Below are 12,536 nucleotides of genomic sequence, written 5' to 3' on the forward strand. Positions count from 1 at the left end.
GTGAGTCCACAGGGAATTGGGAGGGTGGGACTACTGGGTCTCCCCAGGCCAGTAGATGCCATCTGGAGGGGAGTGCTCTAGCCATGAAAATGGTGTCTGTGGACAATGTGGGAGAGGGTTTCAGCACAGGGACAATGGTAGCTGCAGCTTGAGCCTTCTCCCTGAAGTCACATAACCCAGTCTCTCCTTATAGGACTCAAATTCTCTCAGAGCTGCCTTTTCTCTGCTAGATCTAGGGTGAGTACCCATAAATGTGATTTTGTGTGCTGGCCCTTTAAGAGGGCACCTGGGTTTCTAGCAGACTCCTGTCTGTCCCTGGCAGTTGGAATCCCCACTGATTTTCACAGCCAGATGTGATATGGGCTCCTTTTTCCTGTTCTGGTTCTCCAGCCTGGGAGCCTGTCATGGAGTTGATACCCTTTGCTCTTCAAGGTGAACCTTTGCAGCTGAGATACTTTTTTGGATTCTCAACCACTAGGTACATTTTTTTTCACATCTCCACTCTTCTTCTGTATGTTCTTAGTTATAAGACTTTTGTTCAACTAGTCTTCAGTTGATTATTCAAATTTATTGTTCTACTAGAGGCCTGGTGCATGAAATTCATGCACGGGGGGGGGGGGGGGTGATGTCCTTCAGCCCCTCTCCAATCTGGGACCCTTTGGCTCCCAACCGCTCACTTGCCTGATTGCCCCTAACCACTCCCCTGCCGGCCCAATTGCCCCCAACTGCCCTCCCCTGCCAGCCTGGTCATCCCCAACTGCCCTCCCCTGCTGGCCATCTTGTGCCCACATGGGGGTGGCCATCTTGTGTGAGGGTGTGACGGTCAATGTGCATATTACCTCTTTATTATATAGGATAATTTAATTATAATTCCAGTTTGATCCTGGTCGAGGCTGAGTGTAACTTCCCCTAATTAGCTGCCATCTTGGATCTTTCTCAATCATATATTTTTTTATGTCTAGTTATTGCTTTTTCATTTTCTACTTAAGGAAGTCTCTCTTCAACATGTCTTGTTTGGCTGATTTAGTGGTGATGAACTATATTAGCTTTTGCTTGTTTGGGAAACCCTTTATCTCTCCTTTAATTTTGAGTGTTATCCTTGCCAGGTAGAGTATTCTTGGATGTAGGTTTTTTTGCATTTAGCACTTTGAGTGTATTGTGTCTTTTCCTTCTGGTTTGCAAAGTTTCTGCTTAAAAATTAGCTGATAGTCTTTCAGGAATTTCCTTATTTAATGCTACTTGCTTTTCAGATTCTCTCTTTATCTTTAATTATTGACATTGTGATTATAATGTCTTGGTGTGGACCTCTTTGGGTTCATCTAGTTTGGGACTTTGTGCTTTCTTGACCTAAATGTCTGTTTCCTTCCTCAGGTTTGGGAAGTTTTAGCTGTTATTTCTTCAAAGAAGTTTTCTTCCCCTTTCTCTTATCTCCATCTTGGACCACTATAATACAAATGTTAGTGTGTTTGATGTTGTCCCTGAGGTCCCATACATTATTCTCATTTAAAACAAATCTTTTTCTTATTTTTGTTCTTTATAAACTTGGGTAACTTCCACTACTTTATTTTCCAGATTGCTGATCTGTTCTTTTATGTCATCTACTCTGTTGATTCCCCTGTGTATTTTTCATTGCAGTTTATTGTATTCTTTAGCTCTGATTGGCACTTCTTAAATTTTCTATTTCTTTATTGAAGTTCTCATTGTATTCATTCATTTTTCTCTCAAGTTTTGTGAGCATCTTTATGACCTTTGCTTATCTTCATTTCATTTAGTTCTTTTACTAGGTTTTATCTTGTTCTCTAGTTTGGAACATATTCCTCTGTCTTCTCATTTTACCTAATTCTCTGTGTTTGTTTTTATGTATTAGGTAGATCATCTATATCTCCCAGTATTGATGAAGTGCCCTTATGTTGGTGATGTCCTGTGGGGCCCAGAAGAGTAATCTCCTCTGGCCACCAGAGCCAGGTGCTCCATGGGTGTCCCCTATTGGGCTGTGTGCACCCTTCTCTTGTGATGCTACTGGCATGTACAGGTGGGACAGGCTAGGTAGCAAGACTGAGCTGTAGGGGTGTATGGGCTTTCATCAGAGTGTTCCACTGGTGTTAGGTGGCTAGAGGGAGAATTTTTAAATGGTGTCTATTAGTACTGGCATCAGCACAGCAGAATTAGATGGCAGAAATGGCTGCCGCCAGTGTTTCAGAGAGTCCCTGCTGCCTCCTGCCTCTTTGGCAGGCATTTCAATAATAGTAAATGCATCCCTTTCAACTATGGTCTATGTCAGCAATTTTCAACTGGTGTGCCACAAGAATTTTTAACACTTGCCATTCCTATTTAGTCAGGGGCACTGACCTCTTTTCCCTTAGACTGTCAAATAAAAAATATCAAGAAACAATAGCTATTGGGTATGAATGAATCAAAAGTATACCTATTTTTATCTCAGATTTTTTTAAATATATTTTATTGATTTTTTACAGAGAGGAAGGGAGAGGGATAGAGAATTAGAAACATTGATGAGAGAGAAACATCAATCAGCTGCCTCCGGCACACTCCCTACTGGGGATGTGCCCGCAACCAAGGTACATGCCCTTGACCGGAATCGAACCTGGGACCCTTCAGTCCGCAGGCCGATGCTCTATCCACTGAGCCAAACCGGTTAGGGCTCTCAGATTTTTTAAGAAAAATATATTTTTGGTATGCTTCAAATTTTTTTTTTTATTGTCTAAAGTTTTACATATGTCTCCTTTTTCCCCAATTGACCCCCCCCCCCCCCCCCCGCGCCCCACACACACACCAGCCATTCCCACCCCGGGCAAGTCCCCACTGAGCCAGTGTCTGTGTCCATTGGTTATGCTAATATGGTGGCTCTCTAACCCCCCTCCCCCACCATTTGTCTCTGGATCTATTCTTGTTCATTAAATTATGTTGATCATTATATCCCGCATATGAGTGAGATCATGTGATATTTATCTTTCTCCGACTGGCTTATTTCGCTTAGCATAATGCTCTCCAGTTCCATCCATGCTGTTGCAAATGGTAAAAGTTCCTTCTTTTTTATAGCGGCATAGTATTCCATTGTGTAGATGTACCGCAGCTATTAGTTTATGTGTGCCATGATATGAAAAAGGTTGAAAATCACTGGTCAATGTCCTTTCCATCTGGTGTTTTTCCCTGGATTCCAGATTGAGTGAGTCTGTGCATGAGCCTTTAAGAGCAGAATTTCTTTTCTAGGCAATTCTATAGTTGTCCTAGATATATTCCCTGTTGGTTTTCAAAGCTTGTTTTGAGGGCTCATCTATCCTGTTCATGTACTAAGGGTTGGGTTTCCTGATGTGGAACTTCAATTTCTCACTCCTCAAAGAAAAGTTCTCTCCCATTAAGATCCCTCCTGACCATGGAACACTGGAGTCCCCTTAATGGGACCATATCTCTCCTATTTTTCTCAGTACTGTGTCTTGTTGTGCTCATCCAGTTTCCATCTTAAGCCCCCTCAGGCCCTCATCTCCAGTAGTTAGCTGTCTTAATTAAAACCATAACATATTTGGAAAAATCAATAATCTGTAATTGTATTAAATCTTCTCTTAATAAAAAATTTAATTTCAGCCGGACAAATGGCATGGAAAGTCTTTTTGAAATACTTTCAGATCATTCTAGAATAAACTGACCTTTTAGAAATTTACTCTAGGTCAATTTGAATGATTCTAATGGAGGCATTTTCCCCCAAATTTTCTGCAAACATTTATTTAAACTAAAAGAATACATATAGTTATTTTTGTTTTACCTAATTCTCAGTATATAAGTAATATTGTCAACATTTTGTTTCAAGATTTATCATGAATCTGATTGACCTTTATCCTTTTGCTAATCCTCACTATATCACATTCTGTGCTATTCTGTTCATCTTCCTGTTTTAGAACAAGTCTAAAAAACATCAGTGTAATATTTTTCTTTTCAGAGTCAAGGAAAATCAGTGCCAAGTGGTAGTTGTGTTTCACATAGCCATCCTTCACCACAGTCCAATGCTGCCCAGCCCCCAAAACCAGCCTGGAGGCCTCTCAGTTCACAAGGTCCTGTCACGTGGGAAGGAGCCAATAATTTGGTGAGATTGAGACTGCTGATTATAAATTTAATTTGGGAGAAAGAAATGAGCTGAATACATCTTATGTGTATTTCCCCTAGGATGATGAGGGAGAGGAAGAAGAGCCTTGTGTGATCTGTCATGAGAATCTCTCTCCAGAAAACCTCTCAGTTTTGCCTTGTGCTCACAAATTTCACTCTCAGGTAAACTAATCCTTTTAATGTTTACCATTAATCAACTAAGGGAGATTTATACTGCCTTATTTGAAATCATATGCATCCACTGTTATTTCTTGAGTGGATATAGTGCTGGGCTTTTGGGTACCACACAGAAATACTTACACCTGTTTCCTCAGCTACAGATTGCATTGTGCTTTCTCAGATCTCCATATACTTTACAGGAGAAGGTGACATGATGGTACTTAAATGGAAGAGAGTAGGCAGTCACTTGAATAGAACTGGAAAGAATGTTGATTGACATGGCAATTCCGTGACAATTTAGCAGCATGCCACTTTACCTTGATGTGCTATAAATAACATAGTGTCCTTTGTCCACACTAATGATGGCCTCTACTGTTAGAATGCATAAGACTTACCTTAGTAATGTGGTCAGGTTCCGGTATTTGTTTTTGATGATGCTTAGGCTTGAGTTTTGATGTTAGAAAAATGTGAGGCAAGCATAACTTTTGTTGATTCTTGGCATTCATATAGATAACTTCTGGTGTTACTGCTGTGCAAATGCTATTGATAGACAATTTATAACCCAAGTCTTCTGTTGCAGAGATGTAATTTGACACTGGAAAAGTTAATCTTGTATAAAAAGACTTTTCAGGGAAGTGAACAATAGCCAGCTCATTCAAGCCATATCTGTAAAGCATCATTTCAAAGATATGTGATACATGCTATAGAATTATATTTTGCATCTGCTCTGATATGAAGAGATATACACAGAATGGCTAACCCTAAAAGATCTCAAGGACAGATACTTAGCCACCTGACTTTCCTATCTAAAGTTTTAAAAGTCAGATTCATTTAGAAATTAAATGTTTCATAAAACTTATTTTATTCTTTGCCATAACCCATTGAATAGAAAATAGGTAATTCATCCAGATTACTTTTTAGGCTTAGATTTAATGGGCTTCATACATAGTATCTGTTCTTAATCTGCTGTCATTTGACCTGGCTCTCCATCATTCGTACAGGTAAAAAAAATGTTTGCAGAATTAATTTTCAAGCAAATGATTTAACAGATAGTTCATAGCCAAATGTACTACCATTGTCACCAAAGAAAAAGCAATCTGAAAAGTATTCCATCATCTAGGGATTTTAACTTCAAAACACCGTAAGCACTTGACACAAGGTGTTGGTGACTTTTGTATGTTTAGTTATGATGTTTTTCTGGGTTATAAATGAGGACAATCTATAATAAATTAGGGAAAAAACTATAGAAGCTTTCCTCTTTGGAGGGGTCTCTCTTTTCCGCGTCCAGCGCGGCTAGAGAGTAGTCCAGTTCTTTGAGTAGGGGCAGCTGGGGATTGAGAAAATGAAAGAAAGAGACAGACACAAAGATGGAAGAAAAAAGCTGGGACCAGGTGGGACCGCTGTCCTCTTCTGATGGGGAGACAGAGACGTGTTTATTTTATACCCCCAGTACCAGGAAGTTTCACCAAAGGTCAAGACAAAGGAAATTATTTGCATTCTTGTAATGTCAGTTCTGGGTGGGCCTGAGTCCTAGTCATTCCTGGTGCTTGGCTGGATTTACATAATAATACCCACTCCCAGGCATCTGGGCAGAAATGAAGGTCAAGCTGAAAACACTTCTGCCTTTTTAGCAAAATGCATATCCAGGACGTGGCTCTGCCTACCACCATGGTATCAGCTGACAATTTATTAAAGAAATGTGCCTTCCCAGGGGCCCTCTACATTCCTCAACCTTTTTGTTAGGAAGGAAGAACTGCTAATCATCCTATATAATAAAAGGGTAATATGCAAATTTTCCCCTTAACCCGGAGTTCCACCAGAGTTTGACCAGGGGCAGAGCCAGCCCACCAACCGCCCAGGGCCCCTGCACTCCCCAGTGGGCTCTGCCCCCAATCTGCCCCCCACACGCCAATTGGGGTGGGCTGGACCCCACCCATGCACAAATTTGTGCACTGGGCCTCTACTCCTGAATATTTGAAGTTAGGGGAAGGATCCTAGTAGAATAAATTGTCTGAAAGGTGTTCTGTTACCAGCTATATTATTCAGCGAACCATAGAGAAGATGCCATCATTTCAGCAGTTGACTTGGCAATCTACCAGATAAGGCTTTAAGACCTACTGACAAACATGTTGGTTGACAATCCTGATATATAGATTAACTAGAGGCCCAATGCATGAAATTCATGCAAGAGTAGGCGTTTTTTCCCTCCGGCCGCCGGCAGGCACCCAGGACCCGGGCTTCGCTCCAGCCCCAGCTTAGTCCAAAAGGACATCTGGAATGACATCTGGTCTAATTAGCATATTACCCTTATATTATTATAGACTATAGGCCTGGCATATGAAATTTGTGCGTGGGTACGGTCCCTAGGCCTGGCCTGTGATCAGGGCCATCATACCCAGCTGCTGGCAGCTGGCCCTGCCCCCTGCCTCCACCCTTCCCCAGTTCCCCATTCACCATTGGGGAATTGGAGTCTGCCAGCCTGGGGAAGGGATCAGGAGGTGGTCAGTGCACCTCATAGCGACTGGTCAAGCAGTCGTTCTGGTTGTTCCGCTGTTCAGTCGATTTGTATATTACTCTTATATAGAGAGATGTGCTTCGATCCTTCCACTTCCAAGGAAATGGGCAAAGGAGAGTTGCTGAAAGTGATAAGGGAGGCAGCAGGGTGACCTTTTGGGGGTGGGGAGGGAGAGTTTCCTCCTGATGAGAGGCTTCAAAGGATTTCTGCTACCCTCTGTCTCCAGAGACACAATTTCTGATTGGCATCTGGCAGGAAAGAGTAGTTGCAGGTACAGGACTGGGAGCACCTTTCTGCATGCAGCTCCCTGGAGAGTCTCTTCCGGCCAAGGAAAGCTTTGTTCTAACCATTTCTCTTAGAGCCAGGGCTGCTGGGTGGTCTGGAACAGGAGGGCAGAATGGAGGTGGGGCAGGGGAGGGCAGGGCAGGAAGAAGTATGGGGTAGCAGACTTGGGTGTGAAGGAGGGAGAGGGTGAAATCTGTGTGGGGGGGAGGGCTGGTACAGAAGGAGAATTGGGGTCAGCATAGAAAGGTTTGGAGGTACTGGGGGAGTAAGAGGGACCAGCAGATGCCAGAACAGGGGAAAGGATCTAGGGAGTCAGGTGGGGGTCTGAGAGGGTAAGTATAGACTAAGTCACTTTCCCAGACCCTGCCATCCCAGGTGGCTAGTGGGAGGGGTCCATAGCAAAGTGTCTGAGACTCCAGAACATGTGACAAATCCGCCCCGCCCCTGGCACCCCTGCCAAAGTGCTGCCATTTGGAACGCATTTGCAGACACATGGATTGTTTTTAAGTTAATGCTTTTCAATTCACTCTGTTTCCCACTTGTCGTTTTTTATTGAAAAGGCAGATATGCTGCTGGTGTGTGTTCCTTTGCAGGGGTGGCAGGAGTGTTCTCCATGGGCAGAGATCCGATGAGACAGAGACAAAAGACCCAGGTAGACATAGACCCAGGCAGACATGGGGAATGAGTAAACAGGATCAGAGAGCAAGGAACAGGGAGAGTGATGCACTGGGAGAGACAGACACATGACACAGGGTGCTATGGGCTGGAATAGAGCTTCCCAGCCCGGTGAGAGGGCTCATTCAGTGGAGCAGCGGCTCCCTGGGCAAGTTCACTCCAGACACAGCTCTCAGGCCCGGAGTTGGTGAACTGAAAGCCCGGAATAATTAGAGCTAATTACATGTGTGCAAATAGCTGCAGCAGAGGCCGAGGGCCGGCCACCCCTCCCCCGACCGGCCCCCTGGGGCTTTGCTGGCACAGCTGTGCTGAGTGCCTGGGGGAAGGGTGCATAGGCAGAGAGCCCCTTGGGCCCAGGGGTTGGGGTGGGCCCTCTGCCTCCAGAGTGCCCCCCGTGATTACACACCCCAGCACCCCCCAGGATGGCGGGTCTCGACCAGGTAAGGAATTGGACCAGAACTTGGTCTGAGCTCCCATTGGCCTTGTGCTAAGCGGGCCCTGGTGGCTCGGGCCCCAACATTTGGGTCCTTAGGTTTCTATTATCTTGGCCTCCTGAGCATTCCTGTCTTTATGAAGATTTGAGAAGGGGCTCTCCTTGTATCCTGCCACGGGGAGTGCCTGTCTGGAGCTGAGGCCACAGGATGAGGAAGGGACAGAATCTGGTGCTTGGCTTTTGGTGATCAGTTTGTCTGCCTGGATGCGCCACAGGACCCCAAAAGGGTGACTTTTATGAGCTTTCATTTGAGCTCCATACCGTGCATGGTTCCTCTGAGACTTGGGGTCCAAGGGGAAGGAGAAAGGTGCAAATTCCTCATGTGTGAATGAGGCTTTACAGTTTGAATTGCTAGCCTGAATCAGTGATCTAATTTTGTGGTTTCAGGAGCCTTTGGTAGGTTGGGTTGGAGTGGTGACGGGGGGGAGGGTTTTATATTTCTACTAGTGGCCCAGAGCACGAAATTCATGCACATTAAAAGGGAATTATTTAGAAGAAATATTTTAATATTGCTATTTTCCCTTTCTCTATAATAGAAGTGTCAGAGATGAAAGAAAATTAGTAAAATGTATATGAAAATCTCCCTCCTGTCAGAGTCTGGGGCATACCGCGGGATCCAGAGTCAAGTCCCTGCCCACCCATGTGCACCTTGAAATCACCCGAGAACCAGACACAGCTGGCTCCACCCCTGTCAAGCCCCACCAGGCAGGGAGCGCGGCCTCAGGTCCCCTGGCCCTGGCATGAGGACTTGATGGCCATTTGCATATTAGCTCTTTATTATATAGGATAGAGGCCCGGTGCTCAGGTGGGGACCAGCTGGCCTACCCTGATGAGGGCCCTGATCCGGGTGGGGGTCCCTGCTGGGGGGCAGGGCTGACTAGGGCAAAGGGCCGCAGATGGTTTGTGTGCTGGTCACGCCCTCCAATCGGGGTGGGGGTCCCCACTGGGAGGTGGGGCCAGCCAGGGCAAAGGAGCACAGGTGGTTTGCAGGCCAGCCATGCCCCCGATCAGGTTAGGGGGTCCCTGCTGGGGGTGGGGCCAGCCTGGGCAAGGGACCGCAGTTGTTCTGGTCTCTGGTCATTCTGCCATTTGGGTTGCTGGGCTTTTATTATATAGGACTAGAGGCCCAGTGCACAAAAATTTGTGCACTCAGGGGGAGAGGGGGTCCCTCAGCCCTGCCTGTGCCCTCTCGCAGTCTGGGACCCCTCGGGAGATAACGACCTGCTGGCTTAGGCCTGCTCCTGGGTGGCAGAGGGCAGGCCCAATCCCTAGGTGCAGCTCCTGGTCAGGCTCAGAGCATGGCCGATTGGGGAGTTGGGGCGCCACCCTGTGTCATGCACAGAGCAGGGCGGATGGGGAGGTTGCGATGCCACCCCTAGTCACGCTCAGGGTAGGGCCGATTGGAGGGTTGGGGCACCGCCCTCTGTCACACTCAAGGTAGGGTCAATAGGGAAGTTGTGGCGCCACCCCCTGCCATGCACAGAGCAGGACCCATCAGGGGTTTGGGGAGCTCCCCCTTGTCATGCACAGAGCAGGGTCAATCAGGGTTTTTGGGAGCTCCCCCCTGTCATGCACAGAGTAGGGCCAATAGGGGAGCTGGGGCACCGCCCCCTGTCACATACAGAGCAGGGCCGGGGGGGGGGGGGGGCTAGTTGAGGCACCACACCCTGTCACACTCAGGGCAGGGCCGATGGGGAGGTATGGCTCTACCCCGTCTCACATAGAGCAGGGCCCGTGGGGGGGTTGGGGCGCCGCCACTGTCACACACAGAGCCGCAGGGCAATCAGGGCGTTTGGGCGTTGCCCCTTGTCACGCTGATCCCGGTGCCGGGAGGCCTCGCGGCTCTGCTGATCCCGCCCGGCAGGGTCACAGGTCCGGGTCCCAGGCCGCAGACAGCCTTGCCTGCTGCCGCCTGCCTTCAGTATGCAAATTAGCCGCCATCTTGTTGCTTCAGGGTGGGGGTCCCCACTGGGGTGCCTGGCCAGTCTGGGTGAGGGGCTGAGGGCTGTTTTCAGGCTGGAGGGCGACTGAAGCTCCAAACCTCTCCTTTTTTTCTTTTTTTTTTATTCTGGCATTTATTTACCTTCTATGGCTGTCACTGGAGCTGAGAGCTGGCTTTCTCTCTGAGGCTCGGCTAAAAGCAGGTTTCTGGCCTTTGTTTTCTGTATTCGAAACAATGTTGCGACTCCAGCTCTGAGATCCCCGCTGACTGACAGGAGGTTTCTGGAGTTTTGTTTATCTTCTATAAATGTTACTATGTTTCCAACTGAAGCTCAGAGGCCAGCTAGTGAGGCGGGGACGTTGGAGTCCACAGCAAGCAAGCCTCCTGCTGGCTTCCAGCTGCCTGGCTGCCGGCCGCCATCTTGGCTGACAGTTAATTTGCATAAGGATACGCTGATTAGCCAATGGGAAGGGTAGTGGTCGTACGCCAATTACCATGTTTCTCTTTTATTAGTGTAGATAGCTGCCTCTGCTAGGCTAAATCTGAGAGACTGACATGAATCTTTTTGCTCTGTAGTGCATTAGACCTTGGTTAATGCAGCAGGGGACATGCCCAACCTGCAGGCTCCATGTTTTGCTACGAGAAGACTTTCCTGGTCACTCCAGCCGGCACTTGTCTAAGATCTGATACAAGGGACTATGCAAAGGGAGTTTTTAGACTCCACAATTTAGTTTTGCCTTTTGTTATGAGCTTACAGTGTGAAGCAGTACACTCCTCAGTTTTGTACAAAAGAAGCTAACCTGATCAAAGCTGCAGCCAAAGAGGACAGGACAAATCTTCAGGACTGTGAACTGAATGAAAGGGCTTAAAGACGATGGAATTTTAAAGGTTACATCCATTACATTTGATCTTATCTTAGTAGGTATTTTCTTCTACATAAACATGGTTACTTAGCATATATCTCAGGATGTCTTTTCTTGTCATTTTTCTTCCCTTATTCCATCATACTTTACTTTCCCTCATTATACTTCATTTTAATTTCCTGAAATAAATTTAAGCAAGAGAAAAACTGGAATATTAAAAGAAGTAGGAAATTTGCACAGATTTTAGCATTTCTTTTAATTTTTGAAACTGCTTACAAAAATATAATTATTTAAATTTTATCTCTATCTTCCCTATTCTTTTTTATTCTTTAACATATGTACCCATGAAGAAGTTATGAGCTCCTTGTGGACCATACAGTGGTGTGTTGGAACTGTCTTACACTGGCTTGTGAGAGATGATTGTTAAAGTTTCAGGAATTTTGTGAGCCAATTATCAAATTGTTGGTAACTTGAAATTTGTCTGTAGTGGGAGTGTTTACCCCATAGAAATTGTCAAATGCTCTAATTACGTGCTTTTCCTCCTCTCAAGAGCTGGTTGTTAAACACAGTACACCATTGGGACCATGTCTGACCCTTCTTTGTGTTCCCAGTGTCTTGCCCAGTAGGTGCAGCATAAATATTCCCTGAATCAGAAATAAGGAAGTAGTAAGAAAAGGAGTTAATGTGTGAATTAACTCATTTGCTCAGTTGAATAATTGAGATCTTATATCCATTTGTTGTAAATATGGTCTTATGCCTTAATCATTTATGCTTTGTAGGAATATTGTTTTTCTGCCTTAAGTATCTAATTTCTCTTTCTGATGCAGGGGGGTGTGGGGCACTGTTTGTGTATAGTTGCTTCTTGTGACAAACTTGATACCCACTGGGTTAAGTTGCATCTCTAAAGCTTGTCACTGAGAGCTTGTATTCTTAGAACTCAAAACCATATTGTGTAAATGCTGTATGTTTACATGTCTCCAGTTACAAAATTAGAATAAATCAGTTACTTTGTACGACAAATATCATTTGATTCATATTTTTCCATAATTAGTGAAATAGAGACTGTACATGTGTCCCTGACTCAGCAAGTGTTCTTTTGAATATTTCAGTGTAAATGTGTATCTTGGAGTTACTTCAGATCTCTATTTAAACTTCTTTCTGTAATGATATGCTGTTTTCTTCTGTAATGAGAACAGACTGTAAAATGCAAAGGAAAAATCCAAAAAATGAAGGCAGTCATCTAGACATGTAAAATGTCAAGAGTGTATCAGAATTACAAAATTCAGAACTAGTAGAGCCTTTAATAATTTTCTTGTCTAAATTTCAAGGTCATGGTAATGTAGCAAATTATCTTGTAAAACAAATGTTTCTTAGTTTATGTTTATAATTGCAATTTCATTTTCACATGAGAAAGAATAAATATTTCTTAAACACCTATTTTATTTTTGTGAATCTGTTTAAATGTATACTGAAACTACTTTAAAGCTC

General features: G+C 45.0%; 1 protein-coding gene across 5 annotated transcripts in view; it reads left to right on the forward strand.

The window, feature by feature from the left end:
• The window catches only part of DZIP3 (DAZ interacting zinc finger protein 3), a 167,832-nt gene that overhangs the window by 114,133 nt on the left and 41,163 nt on the right, over window positions 1–12,536 (forward strand). For 3 of the 5 annotated variants that reach the window (XM_070406151.1, XM_070406149.1, XM_070406150.1), the window contains 2 exons: window positions 3,953–4,096; window positions 4,177–4,278. In XM_070406151.1, the coding sequence (XP_070262252.1) occupies window positions 3,953–4,096; window positions 4,177–4,278 (246 nt within the window). Of the gene's footprint in view, window positions 1–3,952; window positions 4,097–4,176; window positions 4,279–10,761; window positions 12,469–12,536 lie in introns of those variants that run through there. The other 2 variants (XM_070406152.1, XM_070406148.1) reach the window with 1 other exon arrangement.

Source organism: Myotis yumanensis, unplaced genomic scaffold, assembly GCF_028538775.1.
Source record: "Myotis yumanensis isolate MYYU_CA2020_CCGP unplaced genomic scaffold, mMyoYum1.0.hap1 SCAF_2, whole genome shotgun sequence".
NCBI classification, from domain to species: Eukaryota; Metazoa; Chordata; class Mammalia; order Chiroptera; family Vespertilionidae; genus Myotis; species Myotis yumanensis.